At 38.0% G+C, this 23,140-nt stretch overlaps 1 protein-coding gene across 1 annotated transcript; it reads right to left on the bottom strand.

Moving 5' to 3' along the window:
* Positions 1-459: 459 nt before the first annotated feature.
* LOC103706980 (myosin-8-like) lies at positions 460-23,140 on the bottom strand. Its single transcript, XM_017842752.3, has 39 exons — positions 22,615-23,140; positions 21,949-22,077; positions 21,528-21,671; positions 21,105-21,250; positions 20,863-21,019; positions 20,673-20,731; positions 20,406-20,565; positions 17,752-17,901; positions 17,495-17,631; positions 17,258-17,404; positions 17,015-17,116; positions 16,103-16,160; positions 15,900-16,001; positions 14,876-14,913; positions 14,624-14,750; positions 14,349-14,519; positions 14,132-14,263; positions 13,917-14,026; positions 13,773-13,833; positions 12,505-12,682; positions 12,150-12,355; positions 11,609-11,728; positions 11,117-11,215; positions 9,876-10,088; positions 9,514-9,653; positions 9,224-9,347; positions 9,097-9,135; positions 8,920-8,994; positions 8,637-8,807; positions 5,715-5,870; positions 5,392-5,574; positions 4,505-4,627; positions 4,017-4,087; positions 3,835-3,934; positions 3,708-3,764; positions 1,844-1,900; positions 1,588-1,668; positions 1,165-1,247; positions 460-991 (listed from the first exon to the last, which is right to left on the bottom strand). Exons 1-39 carry the CDS (start codon positions 22,615-22,617, stop codon positions 880-882), a joined length of 4,521 nt encoding a protein of 1,506 aa, XP_017698241.2. The 5' UTR covers positions 22,618-23,140; the 3' UTR covers positions 460-879.

Genomic DNA, 23,140 nt, shown 5'->3' with positions numbered 1-23,140 from the left:
GTGTGGAAGCCTAGTCTCTTGATGTTTTCTCACAACTACAAATGAGAAAGAGGAAATATGATTGATGCAGATCTCTCCAACAAGGATATCCTCATCACCGACCAGCAGATACAATGTCTTGGTTACCAAAATTTTGGGGATAGATTTGATTTCACATGTCTGCAGTCTCAACATCAACCTGCATGATACCTCCATGCAAACAGAAGCATTAAGGCAACATCTTCCCAAAAGTTTTTCACATAGGAGTTCTTTTGAGGACCTCCTGATAGGTACTTGCCCAAGCTCCAGCACTACTTGCATGAGGAAATTAGTAAAAGAAAAGACAGGAGCCAGCTTGATGTGGAGCAGAATGGGAAAATTGCTGATTACCCAATAATCAATTCTTGGTCAATCTCAAATCCAAGCATGAATATCGGGTGGGGCTGGGACAGAAAAGAGCAACCCTTTAATTTCATTCAATACATAAATCAAGCACAAAATGGCTCCGCTTTCAATATTAAAGGAAAAATAATAATTTCCTATAAACATCTGTTTTCATAATCTGTTGCTTTACATTTACCCGATGCCTTACACTATGTAAAGGGACCCTATATTTGATTGATTGAAACCTGGAACTTGTCTAAAAAAGAATGCTGCCTCACCTCACTTGTAAAAAACGAACTCTCTATGGGGAGGCTGAAACTCACCCCAACCCCATCAGCTGCCCCTAGAAACAACTTTACACATCCAGTCCAAAAAATATTAATTTATACACCCGTCAGGGAAGGGAAGAATACAAATGGTGAGAAAATGAATGGATTTACATCATTTGGAGAGAAGCAAGAATATGCCTTTAGGAGACGACTATGGGAATGCAAAAATACTCAAGGTTCCATGGCCTCACTTTAAAAATTCGAAGGCCGGATTATCGAGAAGCACCTCTGCTGGTTTTACATCTGAGAAGTCCTTTTCTTTTAGAGAACTTGAAATATCATCGACAGAGAATGGAATGCTGCATCAGAAAACAGGAGCAATACTGATCAAATTTTATTCAAGTTATAGGTTTTTAGGCCAACGTACATGTTTATAGATTATTACACAATAATATAATAAAAAAAACCTGCATGCTGGAAAGAATCCTGTGTCACACAATAATATGACAGATAAATTTTTTGTTCCTGCTACCTGGAGTTATCATCAAGCAAGAAGGAACTGCTATCTGCATCATTAGAGTCCTCTGTCATTAAAACCCGCATGCCAGAAAGAACCTGTATTAAGACATGACGAAGGAGCCAGTAGTTATTTTTCCTGAAATAAACTCCTTAGTTAGGTGCACTATTTTATAAATATGGTCAATTAGCTTATACAAAATTCAACATGAAATGGCTATGCCGGTCATCAGCAGTAATTTATTTTTCAGTCTGTAAAAGTTATTATGCAGTTTGATTAGTTGGCCAGTATAAAGTGGGTTACAACATCCAAAACAAGGTGCAAATAAACTCAGCAGAACAATGAATGTGCGTGGAAATTGAAACTTCATGATTCCTAAAAACACTTGGGAAGGATGAACATATTACACAAGACAGATGATTAATTGTTTGAACTTACAGTAGAAGAAACACTTTGTGTGTTGTACTTGTCATCCCAATACTGTGTGCAAATTCTGTAAAGCTGTTGAACGCTAAGGATCTGCAGAAAGAAAATAATCAGCATGGACATGTGAACCATGTGACACAGGCAAAAAGGCACACAAACATGAAAGTGTGCTCATGCACATGCTTACACATGCGCGTGAGCACACACACACACACACACACACAGAGAGAGAGAGAGAGAGAGAGAGAGAGAGAGCAGGTGTTGTTACCGGACAGAGGTCATTGACAATCTCATCATAGGAAATCCTATACTTCTGAAATATTACCTGCAAATGGAAAGCAGATACAGCAGGTAATGGGAGAAACAGGAGAGGATGCATTTCATCAGATACCTTGATCCTAATTAATTACTCACTCCAGTAATCCTGAGAACACTTCAAAAAACAAAACTTTATTTAATGTTTCTTAAACAAAACAACTGTTGCTTATGGCATACTGTTGACTTGACAAGCAAGAGTTTGAAACTATAGCTTGTGACATACTACCAGTTCTACTAAAGCTCGGAAAAGATTTGACCTATTATACATGGATATCTACATATATGACAATAAAGCCTCAAACCTTTCGAATGGTTTTGCTAACTGCATTACACTGTTAATGATTAGCTAAGACACTTGACAAGGGACAGGACCGAAAAACTCCACAAACCTAGAATTCATGCCATTAATGCCACTTGATAATTGCCTTGGACAGAAAAAAGGGCAACAAGCTTCTGGAGAAATGTTCTGGATGTTTCCTTAACAAGATGTTCTAATGATTTCTACAAATATGAACTTGCCAAGATCAACTGCTGAATAGAGCAACAACTAACATTGCAATCTCCAGAAATAATATATAAACATCAAATGTTTATCTAGTGAAAAAAGTTCAACAAGAATTCAGAGTACACTTTAGGTTAGGGGTAAAAAGTGGAAATATCAACCATCCATCCTCAAAAACAGTTTCCTCCAGTCATGTTTGATCCCAGATTGGAATTAGAAATCTGGCATATTTAAGTGTATTGGACACCAATTTCATCAATCCTATCTTTTCAGAGCATCAAGTGCCCTAACTTGAGCGTTCATCAGAGAAGAAATGGTTCTACATCACGACCACTAGTATGGTTTAATACAAAACTGAAGGAAAAAACATTAACAAAAAAACATGATGCCATAATGTATTGATTAAATTCTTTTATGTAGGCAATGTGCAGCAGGGTATGTGCCGCAAAGTTAATTAAATAAACACAGAAGGCTTGCTTATTCTGTGATCCACATTTGCAGCTTCTTTCTGAAAGACTGTTGCATGTGTCACATACATCAATGGAGATAATAAGCAGGCACTACCAAAGTAGGATACACCATATTTTAGATTACATCTTACAATCTCTAACAGGATTTCTTTTGCCAACCGGACAATTTATTGATATAAAAAATAAAAATAAAAAAATGTAACTGATATAATCATAGTGGCTTTATGATTATATCAGTCAAATTTTTTAGGGGCCATTGCTTGGTAGAATAGTAAAAGGCTTGGGCTACAAGAAATTGCACAGGTTCGACTCCTGAGGAAGCCACTTTGGTGCAAAAATAAGGCCTCTTAGGACCCTAGATTGTTGGGACCACACATTTTTCATATAATCATGGTAGTTTTAGGTAAAATTGGGAGACACTTGTAGAGCAGTTCTGTAGTAGCAGTGGTGTCCAGTAATGCAAGTTTCAGGCCACAGCTTGCTACAGAACGGTAATAAGAACTTATATCTGTATATATTGTAAGGTTCGTTGTACAGGTACCAGACTTCGTACCTATGCCACCTAGTATAGTGTCAATATGGTACGCGGTATGTCTGGCATACTAAGTGTCGGTACGCCACCAGTACCGGTACCGATACCGAACCAGTACGCTACGCCCGGTACCGTCCGGTATGTCCGGTACCATCCGGTATGGTACGATACCGCATACCATGGTATATTGTACCAAGATATACAAGATAATCCCAGTTATACAAGTTAGTTCTGTTATGATTGACAATTCCAAATAAATTCTGTAAATTGATAGTCTATGATGCTTCAGATGGTAACACAAATTACATACCAAGAAGCCCACAGCTTGCCTTACGTGCTTAAGTTCATCCCAAGATGATCCAACATACTGAAATGCGAGAAATTGTTAGAAATTCAGAGCAACCAAAAGTAATTAACTGTAAATCAGAGATGATTACCTCAGATTTTGCTTGTGCACACCATAACTCCAGATCAGCCAAACCAGCCTTTACGTACTCTCCATTGCTGAAGGAGCAACACTCCCGACGAAGGAGTAGACTGCAGAGTAGCACCAGAAAAACAATAATACATATTGCCTCCACATAGATGAAAGGATTGAAAAATCAAAACAATCACTGACCTGTTGAAAAGTTGTACATTGATGAATGAGAAAATCTGAGTAAACATCTTTTGAATTAGAATTGTGGGCACCTGGAAAACCACCAGGTCAATGACAAGTCCTCTTCTTGTGAACAAATGGTGCAATTTTACTAAGGCTGCAAATCTACTGAGGCCAATAACGGGACAGGCTGGCCAAGTTGCCCAAAAGGCCAGGCCTGGACAAATGGGCTCTGATTTTAGGCCCTGGGACCCAAAACCCTGAAACCCAACAAGCTAGGCCCTGGTTTAGCATTCTGCACAAAATGGATCGCATCCAATTTGAGCCTAGCTCAGCCTCATAATAATCCGAACAAAGGTCAAATTCTGGCCTGCTATACTCGGACCAGTTTCAGCCTAGGCCAAGCTCGGCAGGCATAAGATTGTGTTCCCAGGCTGACATCAGTCTTAGGCCTGGGCTGGCACATTATCACCCCTAACAATTACTTAAACTTTACCTAATAAACTTACATAGTTTTCCTGCAATGTTTGCAGAAGGTTATCGAGGCAATCAATGATGCTCTGCCAGTGGGTGCTCTGAGGTTGACTCCCAAATGAACGCCCTGAGACCCGCAGCGCCCTTGTTCTCGGTGCCTAAATTTTCAACATCAATTAAATTAAAAAATTGAGATATGAAAGCAAGGTCACAAATATTCTGATAAATTGAAATTCGCTTACATATATAACAAAGCAACAATATTTTGAGGATAAATTTATATATAACAAAATCTACAAGAATTGCATACTAAAACTAAGTGGTGTTCCAATTCTACATGGTGAAAATACATGATGAGAAATCAAATCAGAGAACTCACACTGTTTATTATTCCTATAATATCTAAAATGCCAAGACACCCAAAAAAAATGTTACAGCAACATCCTACCCATGCCTGGAGTTGTCACAGAATGTATAGTGACTAATAACATGACAATGACTTCAGCTGATTGTATTCCAAAGTATTCAAAGCCCTTTATTGTCCTAACATGTTCAATATGTGTAGGTCATGAATATGATCGAGTATGCTAATTGTCGATTTATATGGACCGACATGCATTTTGGGACACTACCTCTGCAATAGGATTGATGATCCTATGGGTAGGGTCACAGCTGAACCCTTAAAAAACTTATTAATTCAAGCAGCTGCACATTTATAATGTAGAACATAAGCAGTGTACCAAGTATAACAGATTGTTAAGAGAACACTCAATAACTGAAGGTTCAAAACAACAAAATCGATCAAGAATTCAAGATATTGTTCAGTTTTACAAACTATTTCTGAAAGGAACTATGTAGCAGGAGTTTAACCTTTAGAGATAGGTAGTATTGGGTAATGAAAGCAAAACAATATGCAGAATACCTGAATACATGATGAAAGCAACGAAGACAAGTCCTTTTTTACATTATCACGGACAATTCCATATATCTTCTCTACGTAAGCTGTGAGTTGTTGCTTGAAAAGCAAAGCTGGATACTTGGCCTCAACTTGACGCACAACAACATTCAGTTCATCCACAGGAAGATTTGCAGAAGAATGAAATCTCTAGAACATGCAACAATACGAGATGCAAATGTGTTGTTATTACATTTTTGTGTCCAAGAAGAAGCATAAGTGCAATGGTCATGGATATCCAATAAAGAAAATGAAACTTTGTAAAGAAGAAAATCATAATTATCACATACTTGTGTCATCCTCCCAAACAATGATGTTGGAGGAGGGGGTTTACGATGCTGAACAGTCCCAGCTGCACCGGCAGCCTTGAGACTCCGTTGTAGCAGGAATAACAAACTAGATGTATTTGACAGCCAGTAGGCAAGATGGACATTGTTCTCCTCATTCTGCATCACAGATTTCATCACAATGAGCTGATAATGGTAAAATTATGAGCATTGGTATCACAAGCAAATACTAAAATAATAACTATAGATAGTATCAAGATAAAGTTTGTTGGTCGAGATCCTCTTTACAAGTTATACAGTTTTTGTTTTATCATAAACAGCATCCAGAGATAACAGAGGCAGCAGACAAAAGAAAACACTGATTGATCACTTGACTCTTTCCAGCTAGTCTTTGAAAAACTAATTGAACAACAGAGGATCATGCCTAAAGTTTTTTTTTCCAAGATATTTGTTGGAGATAAGATGAAGCCTCCAAATTAGAAAGGATGATGGCTGAATGGCTGCAAAAGGAACTATATCCCTATGAATTTCATTGTAGAACCAACAATTGAATAAACAATGAAATATATGCAATGAATTCTACATGAGTTATGACATATTACTATTAATGTCATAAAACAGGTATATATTTTATTCTATAAAGCATACTCATAGAACTAAGTATGACTCATAGATCATACATATGACTAGTGTACTATATCTGAGTTAGCAATAAGTAGAGTTAATAATATGCTTAAAGAACAAGAGACCATTACTGAAGGCTCAAGATGGTCGATCCTGTAAAGGTGACACCATGGAATGCCGTACCGGCCCGTACCGGCCGGTATGGGCCGGTACGTACCGGTCCGGTCCTAGACCGGTACCGGAACCACAAGAAAACCGGTATCTCCGGTTTTCTTGTGCGAACCGGCCGGTACGAAACCCGTACCGGCCGGTACCGCTTGGTACCGGCCTCCGGTTCGCACCGGTACGAAATTTTTTTTTTTTAATGAACCACAGCGCGAGGCGCTGTGGTTTTGGCTCGCGGGTACCGGCCGGTACTGTACCGATACCGGCCGGTACGTACCGGACGGGACCGGTACCGTACCGGTCCGGCCCGCCACCGGTACGCCGACCGGTACCGGTACGGCGGACCTTGGGTGACACAAAGGACCAACTTGACAACAATGATAAATAGCACTCCAAATAAATTGACAAAAATCTGTTTTTTAATTTAGCAGAAAACCATCAGCCACAATACATGATATTCCCTACACCAGAAATTGGAAGTAATGAAATATTTCCCCGCAGCACTGCATATTGAGGTTGATATGAAAACAAAATTAGCACGCGTAATTTACTTCTATGGAAACTCTATGTCACCTTATGTAATGCAATAATCCTTTGGTAAATCTTGTCTACTATAACATATGTGAGATCTATACCTACCAAGGCATCAAGCCTTGCCCCCAGTTGTTAAGCAGACTTAAATCCTTCATCAACATCATCAATCGTTCCATTAACAGCTGCATCTACTGTCACTGCAAGATTATTCAAATTCTCAAAATCTCGATCCATGAGACCTTGGATCCTTTCCCCTCTCTGTTTACCTTTACATACAAAAATAGAATCTTCTTATCGATGAGTATGCCTCAAGTCAAGTCACACGCTCATACCATCAGCAAGTTCTCCAGTGTCTTCAATTACTGCAACTTATATGATTCTTCTAATGGCCTCATTTCTTAGAGTAGCAAAGAATGATAAGAATGGAAGCATAAATCATGAGACAAATAAAAAATTGTCTCAATATGAATGTAATTAAATTCCTAGTTTATTTTCTTGGTAACATCATTTGAAGCCCAAGAAACCCTGGTAACATCTAACGAATTGACTTCTTAAACAGGTCTGAGAGGTATCTCTCTCAAAAACATGGAAAAAGATTATCAAGTATTTCTCACTCGAGAACATAATATGTCTGACATAATATCTATATATATTAGGTACAAGATGGATCAAATGAAAAGAAATTCTTAAAGAGGGGCTAGAAATGTCACAATAGTATTGTGAATTTTTTGGCAAGCCATTTGAGTTTTTAAGAACAAAATGGAATTATTTCTGCAGACAGAAGTGATAGATGGCAATTTAGTTAACTCTGAATCAAAAATTTCATTTTTTATAGTGAATACCTTTTCAAAGACTATAGGTTGAAGTGATAAAACTTAAGCTATCATTAAAGCTACAGAACCAATATACACATCTAGTTGTCTATAAGCAAGCTGGGGTGGCAATCGGCAGGTCAGGTCGGGTTGAGCTCATATAATATTAACAAGGGCCTATGGGCCTTGCCCGAATCCAACCTGCAGTCAACCCGCCTGACCCACAATCAACCCGCTGGCGCGTTTAATTAGTTCAGACTCATTTAATCTTGAGCTTTTATCACATGAATAGACTATTTATTTTTCACACTTTCGTGGATTGTTAGTTATATCAAATAATCAAACATATGTTTTGCAATTAACAACAAAACATATTAACAAAACATACAGTACAAACCCTTATCCATCTATTCTTCTGTTAAATTATAAGCCACTAGATCAATATTTAACAGCTAAGATCACTCACTACACAAAAGCAATACATGCTCACAAACACACATATATATACATATATAATACCAATCATTACATATGTAACCCTACACACACGCGTGCGTGCATATATACATATATAATACCAATCATTACATATGTAACCCCCATTACCTGATGGATTGAGGGGTCTTGACCCAAACCCTACCCAACATGTGAACCCAATGGGTCAGGGTAAATGGTTCGGGATCAAGATTGCCACCCCTGTATGCAAGTACAAATTGATCTGCTGAGATGCAGTCCCATCAGTTAATAATAACAGAATAAACAATTAATTAGCATGTAAACATCCAATTACCTCAATTGCAGAACCGATCATCTGAATAAGACGATCAAAGACACTGGTCTTTTCTGCTTCAAAAGATTTCCAGTGTAGGAGGCATTTGTATATGGTAAGCACTGCAACTGGTTTTCCTTGACTAAACCCAATATGTTTGCTGACACAATTAATGAGGGCATCAACAATTTCCTGCACAAAGAAGATCTCTGTCAAAAATAAATCAATAAAATCATCCACAAGCACTATATGCATGGATAACTGATTGATTTCATTCTGACAATCCGTGCACAACAGCACGTACATGCTGCCTCTCTATCCTCAACTTAGGATCGCTGTTTGCATAATCCTTAATAGCTGGAGGTGCACTTTGAGGTTCCTGCATAAAAATATATTCTTATGATGCAGGACTTAAATATAATTATGTTCACAAGAAACAACAGAAGCTGATTCCAAAAGGCAAAACACAATGGGGCGCAACCTTAGGCACTTCAACATCATGGTGACCATTCTCCAAATTCTGCGATAACAGAAACCAAGAGAAATTAGAAGCATAACTAACTAATCTAAAGAAATCAATGAAGCATTTTTCTAGAGCATGTTGGTACATGTTTTGTTGGAGTTGCTGGAATTGACAAATGTTCAGACATGCGTTTTACAGGTGCATGCAACAAGGTCTGCTGTCGGAGAATTTGATCCTCAGACTCCATGTTAGATAGTTTTTCTTGAAGACTGTTATAAAAGCATAATTATTTGCCAGTTAGATAGTTTTTTCCTGAGTTAGGAAGAAAACCAGCTAAACATATAACGATGTCCAAATAAAAAGAACAGCATAGAAATGCTTCATAGAGAAGAGGTATTCATGCATCTGGAAACTAAGGTGAAAAAACAAAATAACCTTTTCATTGCATTGTTCAGGTCAATTATTTTTGACTCGGCCTCGGTTGCCTTCTTTAGCCTTTCCTCGCTGATTCTGCTTGTTTCTTCACACTTCTTCTCGCTTTCATCAATCTTCTTTTCAAGAGAACTCACCAAACCCTACATATAGTCAAAGAGTGTCCAGTGCATAATTTCCACGTACAAACATTTATAATTTGGTGGGAGAGAGAGAGAGAGAAGTAAAATAAATGAAAATCTAACTATCAACAACCTGTTCTCTTAAATGATTGCAGTTATAATACAAAAAGCACCATCCAAAGCTATCCTCAACTGTGGAAAAAAGCTAACCTTAAAAGAGGACATGTACATATTGGGGCTCACCTTAAGCTTCTCATTTTCCTCTCTAAGTTTATCCATCAAACTTGTATCAATAATTGGAACCTCTTTAATGACAGGAACTTCCTCAGCAGCCTTTTTGGCAGTTTCACGCTCCTTTATCAGCAAAGCTTTTGTTTCATTAAATTGCTGACACATCTCCTGCAACTCAGCCTGCAACTTTGCATTTTCCTGTGTTTTTGCTTCCTCCATGTCAGCCTACAAATGAAAAGAAATGCATCAATCATCTTGATGAGTTAAGAATACGGAAGAGCACGACATGCAGAAAAGTACTCAGATACACAAAATTGACACCTGATACACCATGAGAATGCCAACCAACAATTCATAAGAGCTGATAGAGCCTGACTATTTGGAAGGCACCTAACTCAGGACACTATTATCAGGACCATGGATTTTGTATTTAGGAAAAAAACAGCAGATCTCGCATAGTTGTAACTTGTAAGTGTCAGGAAATCATCTAGGGAGGCAAGCAGGCCAGGCTCAAGTTGACAATATCCAAACTTTTGAACGGGATCAGCCCAAAGAATGTAGAACTTGGCCCACTTGCTGGCCCATCTGAATCTCTAAAATCATCCCTCAAGGCAGGAAAATGTGACACCAATGCAACAATCTATAATTCATTACGTCTAAGTAATTTTAAATAACCATTTTGCATGTTTGATCATTTTCTATCTAAAAACTGTTTGCTATGCAGGAAATCTATAAAAACAATATATTCCTAATATTTTTCTTCCACCATTTGGCCATATTCCCATTTGCTCTTTCAATAGGATTCAGAAGATACGAGCATCATGAGTTATCTAGCACTAGCTATGGTTTCCAACAACATTTCAATCTGGACTTTGCGAAATGGCAAAGAATAAATAACAGATATATAAACATACGAAGAACAGATTTTTTTATTGGATTCTCCTCTTCCCAAACAATAAATAGATAAACACATACAATCTTTATTCCTTTCATATTTCAGAAACAAAAAGATGTAAAAAAAAATACTATGCAAATTAAATCATCAAGCCATGGCTCAGAAAATAAAACTTGGAAACAGTGTACATAATATGCCATCAATTAGACCAATTCAGCTACCATTTCTCATAACCAATCCTGCAGGTGGTACTGGCGACTTTGAGATAAAAACCATTTCAGTGAAATAAATTCTATAAATGTAGACAATAAACAGAAGAAATTATTAAGCAAAGAGTATGACTGGTTCAAGTGTTTACCCTCATGCGTTTCTCAAGCTGCAGCCGCAATGTCAGTTCCTCAACTTGTTTCTCCAACTTATTTTTGGCAGCTTGGAGAGCACCAGTTTCCTTTGCCGCCTGATGATAAAGATAAGAAAATTAAGCAACCTAAAGCATGAGGTTAAGGCTTAATCCTAGCAATATATCATTCCATTTGCCTCTTAGCACAGGAAACAAAAATCATATTACAATTTACCATCTAAACATAAAAGTTTTATTGTTGCAGGCAGGTTATAATAATTTCAATCATGTAAAAAGGAAAAAGAAAAGAAGAATGAATGAATGAATGAATGATATGTCAAAGTAATAGTGATTATACTCTGCACAAAAAATCGAGGGTTGCATACTTCCAGAAACCCATGTCTCCCATCCTTATTACATACTCAAAGAAAGCTATTTAGCCCTTAGTAAAAAATAAACACATTAAATGCACTTTAGAAGGAGCTGCAAGATTCATGAAAGAAAGTTTACCATTTTAAGCTTCCGTAGCTCTCTTCTAGCAAGTCTTCCTCTCCAAGCACATTGAGTAGTAATTGCAGCTTTTTTTATCCTTGAATAATGTAAGTGTGCCAAGTATTGGCGGCATTGACTCTAGAGTAGATTAATGTAAAAAGTAAGAGTTAGTCTCATAATCTTCTTTGATGACAGAAAATTAAAATGGAATACTAATAGAGAGAAACTGAAGCATCCACTAGAATGTGAATGCTACATAAACTCAAAAGAGAGAAGAAATAGTGTTTTACAAAATTGAGACAGAGGAATAATGTATCAAGGCAGAATGTATCAATTTGCAGTTCTCACTCCAATTCATTTGAAATATAATTTCATAAGAAATCAGCATGAAAACCAAAGTATAGACATCAAATGGTCTCTTCTTCTCCTCACATGTTTATCACGGTCTATAAAACATGTGCATGTGCATTCTTGTATGTGGGCACAGGAGAGTTGTGGCAGCAAAATCCTCGGGGTTCCTATGAATGTATTGACATTGATCCATTATTTTCTGGTTTACCTGAATAGTAATTGCAGCTCTTTTCTGCTGCCTTATATGAAGTTCCTTACGAGCAGTCATCCCACGTAAACCAGCTTGAATTGTAATAGATGCAGAAGACAACATTTTGTAAGCTTTTCTTGCAAGATGCATGCGGAAACATGTCTGGATCCTCAAAGAAGCAGTTTCTCTTCGCATGGCTTCATAAAGTTGCCGTGTAAGTTGTCCTTCAAGAAGAATAGAACGAAATTGCATTGGATTAAAACAAATCATGAATATATCAATGAGCAAAAAGCACTACCATTGAAGACAATAAAAACCAGTCAGTTTTGAATAACATCAACATTATTAAGCATGCATCTCCAGTATAAATTACCTCTGAATATTGCTTGAATCTGTACAGCTGATTTTCGCAGTAAAATGAAATTTTTATGAGCCAAGTATGACCGAACTTTCCTCTGAATTATGTTAGCCGATCTTCCTAACACTTCATTCCTACGAGCATCAAGTTGAGCCATCTGGCCAGCCCGAAGAAACACCTTTGTTTTCCCTATCTGGAAGTATGAACTTAATAAGAAAGATAATCTTGCCATCACATGAAGTAAGATATTCCAAAATGCATACATGCACACATGAAAAAAAATTACCAATGCAGGTATAAAAAAATATAACAGTTGAAAAGTATATACAACTAAAATAACTTTTTAACATAGTGATCAGATTTTTCTATAGACCCACTAGTAACTTAAGCTCACAGGAAAATGGAAATTTCAATTAATTTAGATGACTGGATGTTATGTTGACTAAATTTTCCTAAAAAAATATAACTTTCTTACATCTGTTTATAAATTGCCATACTTTGATAAACTTCTTTCAAAGAAATTAATTAAAAGAACATTTATTGTGAAAATAGGGGTATAAAAAAATAGAGTCCCTTGGCCATCACCTTGATTCTCTCAAAGATAACTGAACTAGTTGTGACATTAACTAGAAGTGAAATCTTAACGACTAATGCAATCTTGTTGTAGTTTTTACTTCTAGTAATCCCCCTAATAGAAAAAGATGCCGACCCAAGCGAAGAGAGAAGTAGGAATGAGCACCAGGTTTCAAACACAAGTGATCCTTGTGTGTGTGTGTGTGTGTGTGTGTGTGTGTGTGTGTGTGTACAAGAGAGAGGGAGATAAAAAGTGTGAGGATAAAGAAGGCTCAGGTCACCACATCAGGTGTCGTAGGCCACAAATTAAGTTTACAGCTCAGAGTCCAAAAACTGATCATCTGCTACAGTCAAGCAATTCCACAGAGCAACAAATGTTTCCTTATTTGGCTATCGTGTAATGCTTGGGACTTGGGAGTTAAGGCTGCATTACACATTCTTGCTTCCGCCAACACATAGTATCTAGCATGTCTTTTAGTCTATTACCATGTTTTGAGCAAAGCTGGCTCGCATTACTTTAATATAACTGGTTGCAATATTCTTTGTCAATATAGATGCCATTTTACTTGAAATTATGTTTGACAAAAATGGATCTGACAAAAAAAATGACTAGGATGGTTCTCAAAATTGCAGAACTGTTGACTAGTTGTGGAAGGCAAAAAGGAAAACAAATGTAGTTTAGTTGCATTTAATCTTTTTGTCACAAGTACCTGATAGCCCTTGATATCCACCTTTTCTAATAACCTCTTTGAAGCAGTGGCCTCGTCACAACTGCCATAAGAAAAATTAAACCAAAATGTGAGACCAAGCAAATCTAAAAATATTTAATGAAACTTTGCTTAGAAATACTCTACCTCCCATCCAAAACATCTGGTGCAAGAATGCCAAAACGATCTATGAACTCATAAAATGCCCGCCTGGTTGGATACCCAGCACAGCTTATCCTAATTGCTTCCATCACTCCCTAAGGCAGAAGGTGATATACCGTACTACAGCTGTTAGAATTTGAAATAAACTGTGTGTAACAACAGCAGCAGCAGTAGCTATAAAGCTAATAGAAAATCCTTACCCCACACCTAAGCTGCTGCAGAACATTATTATTCTCGAAAATCGCTGGCTTCAGAAGATTATTTGGTTTAACACAGCGAATATAGTGTGGCTCAGTGGCATTCAGAGTTTCTAGCAGAGCTTGTAGTTGTTGCTGCATGGTTACAGGAGATCTCATCCATCAAACCATAAAAAATGCAGGATATAGTGCATGCTCGATTAAGAGATTCTTGTTGTACCTTAAACCTTGAGCCTATTGATGAAAACTTTGAAGATTTGGATGAATCCTCAGAAAGAGGTGGACATAGGCCTGAGACAAAAGAACATTTAGAAGCATTCAATAGTGCCTGATGCTCAGCAACAACATAATCCTTGTTCTTATCCAAGAACAACTCTGTCTGATATGTGACCTGAATAATGAAAAGAGATTTTCTTTAATTTTTATTTTTGTACTAGTACTGCTTATGTAAGAAAGTATCGAATATGGAAGAAAACATGAACAAGAGGTTCTCACATCACCAGCATAGTGGGAGATGGTGAAATCTGAGGGTGATAATTTTGGCTTGCTGAAGCGTTTGTGGTTTTTAAAGGACTGATACAGCTTCTGAGCAAATGTTTCATGTGTTGACCTTGGCAACATACTGCACAAAGAAAAAACTCAGTCCTCTCACTATCTCGCTCAATCAAAGGTTGACTGGAACTTTAATCTACACTCTCTTAAGTAGAACAGCAAAAGACAAGATAGTTCTGATGTTATGCCACATACCAAGCCTCATCCAGAAGAGCAATGATCCCACCTGGTTTCTGGAAGCCAATGGTGAAATGTTAGTCCAAGCAAACCTCGAAAACACGTATGCTTAAAATATCAAATATGTATTTGCAGTCCATATACAAAATTCATGGTGATTGGAACCTAGGACTCTCGAAGCATTCATAGTTGGTCCTATTGGAACCTAATTGGTGCTCAAACTTACAAAAATATTGTAACATTATCTAATTTTATGGAAATATTTTTAAAAATTCCAAAAACTTTTATCTGACTTTTCACAAATTAAAATATTTTTAAAGGAATGAAAAACTGCAGAGTTAAATTCAAATTGGCAAATTCAGATAAGGAGAATGGACAACAATAATATTAGGAATCCTCGTCAAAGGTAACTGGACTTTTGAGTAAACCAGTTCTCCACCATTACATTCCATAAGTTCAAAGATAGACCCTGTCCACTCCAAATCTTAAAAATAAATCATCCAAATACAATCAGACCCATGGTTCAAAGTCAGTTTTGTTTCCAGTTTCAGCCTGACCAAATACATTTCATATGCAGCAGTTTCAGCAGTTTCTGCACTGGTTTCACTTATGGGGGGAAAAAAGAAGAAAATGAAAAAGAAAATGGGTCTAGATAATAAATTAGAAATCATTTTTAAGAATATTATATGTTTTGGGGCCACAAACCTATATTTTATTGGTTTCCAAGGAAAATCAATACTTTATATATTAAGTAAAATGTTGAAGAAGTACATCTATTGTGTGATTTAAAACTTTACTGTTTGATCACAGGTTAATAGTTTGACAGCATTTTAACATTTGACGATCTAAAATTCTGATGTATAAGCTGTAAGATGGCCAAAACTTACATCAATGCAATTACTTTCCTCTCATTTTTCTATGGATAAGGCTCAATATTTCAAATGTTCTCAACATTTACAAGATGCATGGTTTCAATCAGGCATGCACAGTTTCCATCTCATTTTCCATCTATTATTTCTAACAAAAAGTAGTTAAGGTATACCTTTTCAATGAGATCAAGAACATCCTGATTATCAACAAACTCAATATAACTCCAATTTATTTCTTCTTTTGTATATTCTTCCTGCTCCATTTTGAAAACATGCTGCATGAAACCAAATAATGAGTCAGAAAAACCTTTTATGAAGTAAAATAACAATTCTAATCACATAGTAGATAAGTTGATGTGATTAGTTTTTGTCACACCTGATTAAAATGTTGCTGCAGTTTTTCATTTGTCAGATTGATACAGAACTGCTCAAAGCTGCAAAGAACAAACATATTAGAATCTAAACCCTACAACTATATATACGACAATGTCAACGATTAGAATGTGAGACCAGCTTATGTAAAAAGGATATATTAGCAGCAATAAGTTGCACACTGCTGCATGAAAATGAAATCATACAAGCCAAAAAAACTGAGAAGCTCAAGACATTAAAATTCCAAGGAAGCAAGTAAACAGTTTCCCTAGAGAATAAGCTACAAGTACAAGGCTATGGTATACACCAAAATACACAATTTATCTTTAAAGGCTCAAAAAAAGGGACATGTGCAGTTTTGAAGTCTGCAAAAGTGAAATTCCTTGTGAATTATAAATCAATATTCAAATGTCGCAAAATAGTCTGTCCACATATTCCAAGCCAAATGCTCCCAGACAACCAAACATGCCTCTGCATGTCTGAAAGCAGAAAGTACAAACAATTCCCAGCTTGCCTCACAAGATATTCCTCAAGTCTCCCAACATTATTCGATTTCCTTTCACCGTAGAAGATTCTTAGTAAGGTCAATCATTATCTTCTACACAAAAATGTTATTGTAATTTCCTAGATAGTTCCTTTTCTAAAAGAAAAGTTGCAAAAAAAGAAAGAAAGAAAAAGTTCAAAAGGTGCTTCATCAAACTCAAAATCTTGCCAACTAAGAATCCAAAAAAACACTAACTTAGACAAAGGCATTTTTCTATATAAACTATGAAGTTTTAAGAATCATTTAATCAGCCAAATAATGTCAATATACCAAAAAAATCAGAAGAAGCCTTTGTGTGGAACAATCTAGGCAGTTCACAGCAAGATGTTGGCACATTTTAATGGCAAACACAAAAGCGTACCGGTTAAGCACCTGTTTGTCTTGAAACTTTCAAAGCCATATATATCTAGCACTCCAATTAAATTCTTAGAATCGGGATCTTGACCAATTGAGTTGTTGATCTTATTCACAAGCCTGCAATTGAAAATATAGATGTTCTTACTAGGGCAGTTTGACAGCAATTTCAGAAAGCATAATTGAACAAGATTTGTAGCTCACTAAAGAGAGGGTGGAGGAACATTAAAAAGTTCATCAAAGAAATGTGTGGATGCTTACCAATCAAACAACTGTGAATATACAATCTTTGCCAAGGCATCTCGACTAAGAGCTGCAGCTTCTGGATCAAGACTTTTTATTATGTTTTCATCGCGGGTCACAATAATGCGCTTACATAAAGAATCCTCTAGGGCCTTTGCATCACACCTGCAGAAGTTCCATTAAGGTTTTTCTTCAGAACATGTGCATCCAATATGACCTCGGAGAGTAAAATTTTTTCCAGTAAATGGTGCTTACATAAAAAGCTCAGCAGCAGTTCTTAAATGGAACCACGATTTTTCATCTTTCAGCTCTGATGAATCTGTTTCTTTTCCCTCTGCAAATTCAATATTTCCTAAGTGGAGAATAGCAGCCACAACCCGGAATATTGCATCCTGAAATAAGGAAAAGTCACACCACAAAAAAGCAGAGGCTGCAGGTAGCTCAAATAAACAATAATAACAGCCAACAGAGATTTGCTTCCCAGAAGTCAGTGGAAAATAAAAAAATTCTACCTGTTCATCAGAACTGATTCCAATAATATCCATCGCCTTTCTAGTTTCCAGGTATTCCTTAGAATCATCTACGCCTTCAAGCTCAAAGCAGTTGGACTGGTTAAGATAACGAAATGTTCCAGGATTTCTCAATTTAAATCTCTCAACATCCTGAGAAGCAATGCATATGTGTTAATAGTCTAAATAGATGATTTAGCCCCTTATAGTAAGTAAAAAGGAGTTTGCAAAAGCTCAAGGGTACAAGTAACAAGTAAAATTAACATAAGTCAAACTAAAAACCGTAACACACATGTAGGCTGCCCATCTAATTGCATTTTTTTATAGATCATGTGGATGGTGGAGTAGCCTGCTCGAGCAACCAAGCATATGGTTCATCCATAGAAGAAACTGACAAGTAAATTAGGTTCAAGGGGATGTGTTCTGATAATTGTGCCACTTCATTTGATGGTTCTATTACTTCCAGCAAGGTTTGCCGAACTGGTACCTATCGACCAGCATCTGGCTCGGCATGATACGAGTCTGTAGCGTGCGATTCCAGAGTGTATCGAAGACAGGGAGAGGGGAAAAAGGAGAGAATAAGAGAGAGGGGGGGGAAGAGGGAGGAAGGGGGAGGGTCCTCTAAATCCTAACCCTAACCCTAAGTGAGAGAGAGAGGGAGGGAGGGAGGGAGTGGAAGGAGGAGGGGTCCTCTAAACCTTAACCGTAGGTATGAGAGAGAGAGGGAGGAATAAAGGGAGAGGGAGCAAACAGCTCCGATCATCGAAGCCCTCCAACAATGAAAAAGAGAGAGGGGGGGGGGGGGGGGGGCTCCAAACCATTGCAAGCATCGGGGAAGGGGGGTGGAGTCACTATCTTGAGCAACTAGCTAGCACTGAAGACTCGAACCAGCTGACTTAAATGGGCCAAAGGCTGAAACACGAAACGTGGACCATCTCGAATATAATGGCTGAACCATGCCAGTAACTGATCGGTCCAGTTCGATAAACCAGCCGATTCGGCAATCCTTGACTTCCAGTATTGATGATAGAAAAAACTCAAAACTTTTTTGTTTCCACAAGAATTAAAGCAACCAGTATGATTGTCTATATCTTCTCTCTCTCTATCAGAGACATGTTCCCAACCTCTCTCTTTCTCTCTGAAGTTTTCTTCTGCTGGTCGGATAGCAAAAGCTAGTAAGCAGGGTATTCTCCTGCACATGTTCTATAATTTCCGAATTGAGTGATTGGGCGACTATATCCTGCCTTTTTGCTTTTCCAATGCACTAAGACTCCCCTTATAGATTAAAGAAAAATAGAATTCCCGTCTTCAGATATACCACCCCAAAACGCAGCATTGCTCTGTCAGGCTTTTGCCCATTGCAGAACATTCCCGGCTGCTGCATCCCATAGGAGTCTGGGCAGTGTCTCAATGAAGGAAATGAATGATGGCATGGATGATGAGTTGATGACATTAGATGGGTGACACATGAGACCAACCAGTCCCTCCCATCAGTAAATATTTTGAATAATCAATGACTTTCTGCCGAAGAGTCTTATATTTAAAGTATGTTCTAGTTATAAAGGTTGAGCCTAAAAATATCAACTAAAATCTAGTTGATCGCCAAACACAAGCCTCAACTTCAGAAACAAACAATTGATGTCATATATTGGGCTCCGATACTCTAAATCTCAGAGAACAAACCCGCTAATTTAGGGTTTCTCACCTCATTGATTATGACTGCCTCAAACCCCTGCAGGTCATCTATGACTGAATACTTTCCCAATACTGTCAAGTGTTTTATGCACATTATAGCAAGCCTCTGGCATATGGCCCCACCTATCCCAAAACCTTGAATCAGAAGCATCAAGCTCACTTTATAATGGGTATCCAGATTCAAACATGCTTTACATCCATGAGGCACATGGATCTCATTTGCTACACAATAGCTAGTTATGTGCCACCTGATCTAAGAATCGACACTATTTGCAAAGCCCAAATACTGAATATGTTACGCGTTGCCCAAGGCCCAGATACCAAATATGTTACACATCACCCAACTCCCTCCCCCCCCCCCCCTCTCCTGAAGGCCAGGTAGTGGTGTGAACCCTCCACGACCTTTATTGTCCCTAAAACTAGGTGTCTAAGATTCCAACCAAACTTACTATTCATAAACATATGAATCATAAATCCACATTGCATATCCACTCTTGACATTCAACGATCTCAGTTTTGGGATAAAGAGTTGAGGCCTATGGATCTCACATAATCTAGTTGGTCTGAGACTCATGTATCATGTCTAATACTGGTTCCTATTTAGGGTCATGAGCTTCAAAGATGATGAATGATCTCATATCCACTGCATAAATAAGCTTAGCGAGTAAGAAGTTGCATGACAATCTAAAGTTGATATTTCAGTGCCCTGCTGCATGACTTCCTTCTTTAAAAGGAATTCATAAGTGCCACCGCACAAATGCTACAAAGTCTGCCAATTCTGTAGGCATCGCTACAACCAACCCTTCCCATGTTATATTTCATGAAGCATGCAATCTTCCCTTATTAACTTATATAATAATATAACATCCAAAAAAAAAAACAAATATTGCATATGAGTAAAACAAAGAAGCAAGAAAAATTGAAAATCAATTAGAATTTGATAAACAACAAATAATCAATACCTCTGGTGGTGCAGCACAAAGCATGTAGAAACAGTGATAATTCCTCTCAGGATCAGATACTTGGCAGACACGAGATCTTTCAAGAAGGTAAGTTCTAATGGCAGCTCCTGAAATCCTCCCCCTCTGATCAAACTGAATCTCAACAAACTTGCCGAAACGACTATGTACACAATAAGTGAATCAAGATAGATGTCGAGCTATTTAAAACACGCATGGAATGTAAAATTTAAAATAAAGGATTGAAAATCATGATAGTAATTTCCCTACCTTGAGTTATTATTTCTGACTGTCTTTGCATTGCCAAATGCTTCAAGAACAGGATTGGACTGCATAAGAGGATCCGAGATATTCAAGAATAAAAGGATACGAAAAAGCTTTTCAAATTACAGAAACTTTTTAAACAGAACCAATGTACTTCCATACACTGATACAAGACAGAATTCAACAACAATTTCACCTGAAGCACTAGTTTCTCCACTGTCCGCCCTTCAGCTGCAGCTCTCCCTCCAATGTAAGCAAGATAACGCATAAGCATTTTGGTGCTTTCTGTTTTACCTGCTCCACTTTCTCCACTTACTAATATCGATTGGCTTAACCCCTCGTTTCTCATCAGTCTGCATTCATGAAATAAACTATTGCGATTAAAAAATGGAGGCATTTCAGAGCTTAAAGTTTGTCTAACAGGAATTTGGTAAGTACCTGTATGCAGCATCTGCAACAGCAAAAGGATGGGGGGCCAGCTCACCAAAGGTTGCCCCTTTGTATTGTTCCATCATGTGGCTATCATAGAGATGGGGCAGTTTTCGGAAAGGATTCACAGCAATCAATATTCTTCCAGTATAGGTCTGATTGTAAATTAGAACCATCAGCTACTGCCTACTTCAGAATGCCAAAAAAAACAAAACGGGGAGAAGTGCCTAAAATAAACAATAAGCACTACTGCAAAAGCAAAACAAGAATATGTACAGGCATATGATGCAAATCGATATGGGCATTACAAGTAAAACACCCACCACCACCCTCCCCACACACACACAAAAAAAAAACACTTAATGATGGAAAACTCAATGGCAGGAACAATGATAGACTAGATCCATCCTACACCCTATGGAGTGCACTTACATAGATTTCATTGATGTCGTATCTAGATCCTAGGTTCTGCAGAACCCCTGGTTCATGCAAATAAGCGAGTTTTGTCATGTCATCAACTCCACAAGGTGGTGCTTCAGGATCCTTAGGATGGGCACAAGAAGCCTTAACCGTGACCTGCAATAAAAGGAGCCAAGTCTCTGTTTTGATTTCTATAAGCCAACAGAACCAGATAACGATCGTACGAAAGGAAAAAAGAGCATGGAAAAACTTTTTGTGGATTAGTTACAAACATGAACAACCATGTTACCAAGAATAATAGCATCTGAAGCATCTCTCTAGCGAAGACAAAATGGCCAAAGTAAACTAAGAGTGCGTGGACAGGCATAAAGCCAACCATTGATCTAAAGACAGCAAAGTGAGCAACATAAAATAGTCAGTATGAAGTACTCACCATCTTCCCGGAAGTACATCTGACCTTTATTTCATCACCATTGACCCCCAAGACTTCCCCATCTATCCAAGCCACATTAGGGTCCTCGACCCAAACCTGGGATCCTACTGCAATATTGACTGAAGTCGCCTGTCAAGCATAAGATTTTAACAGGGTTAGAACTATAGAAAGTGTGTGTTTTTCTACGCAATGAAAATCTTAGTGAAGTGCTATTAATCTGCCATAAAGCAAAAAAGTTAATGTGGACATCCATAGACGAGTGATTACACAAAGCATGAAAAAAGACAACATGTCATTGATATATGAAGCAGAATTTAATGCAAAAACCACCAGTAAGTAATTGGACCCATCAAGATTGAATTTTTCAGCTGATTGATGACTCCCAGCAGCCAACAGCAGATACTTAGTAAAGTCCTTAAAAAAAATCTCCATTTGAGCAAGTTACATCAATGTGAGCGTGAATTTAATATGGAAACAGAGAAAGAGTGCCACATTTCAGTTTTTTGTGGTTCAAAACGTCATCTTGAGCACGTCAACACGATCAGAAAAAGGGGCAGGAAACGTAATAAATAATCCATATTAACTAGTAGAAATCCAAGAAAACCAAGAATCCCAAGAATGAATAAAAGTCAAGATTTAGCGATCTCCAGTGCAGGGATTCCGTACCATTTCAGACCGCCAGAGATAAAAGATCCAAGAAGCTCCTCGACACGCCGCCTTCAAAGACCTTCTAAAACCCTACCAAAGATCGAACAAAAAAGAATCCAAGAAAAAGAACACTTTTTGCGATGATACCACGATTCCAGCTCCGCCTTGGATCCACAACTTCCTTTATATCTGCAACGAGCCGAATTTTATCTTCTCTTTCCACCGTATCCTCCTCTCCCTCCCTCTTCCTCTATCCCTTTACACCTATCTGCCGAGATCCGCTCGGGCGCTCCAATGCCTAGGGCTCGACTAGGGCAAACAACTACCCCCCTCCCTCCCCTTCTCCTCCTTTTTCCGTTTCCCCTTCTTGGAGCCCGCGGGGGGCGTCGCCGAGAGCGAAGAGAGGATTCTTTGGAGGTAGGGAAAAGGAGAGACAAGCCCCTTTCCCTTCTCCTTTCGCCGCCGCGATCGCCGCCGGAAAACCCCTTTCCGCCGCTCCGATCCTTCCCTCTTTCTTGCCCCCTGGCTTTTATTTCCTTTCGGC

This window comes from Phoenix dactylifera, chromosome 18, assembly GCF_009389715.1.
Source record: "Phoenix dactylifera cultivar Barhee BC4 chromosome 18, palm_55x_up_171113_PBpolish2nd_filt_p, whole genome shotgun sequence".
NCBI classification, from domain to species: domain Eukaryota; kingdom Viridiplantae; phylum Streptophyta; class Magnoliopsida; order Arecales; family Arecaceae; genus Phoenix; species Phoenix dactylifera.
Note: the sequence above shows the minus strand (reverse complement) of the source record. Positions and strands in the feature narration are given on the sequence as shown.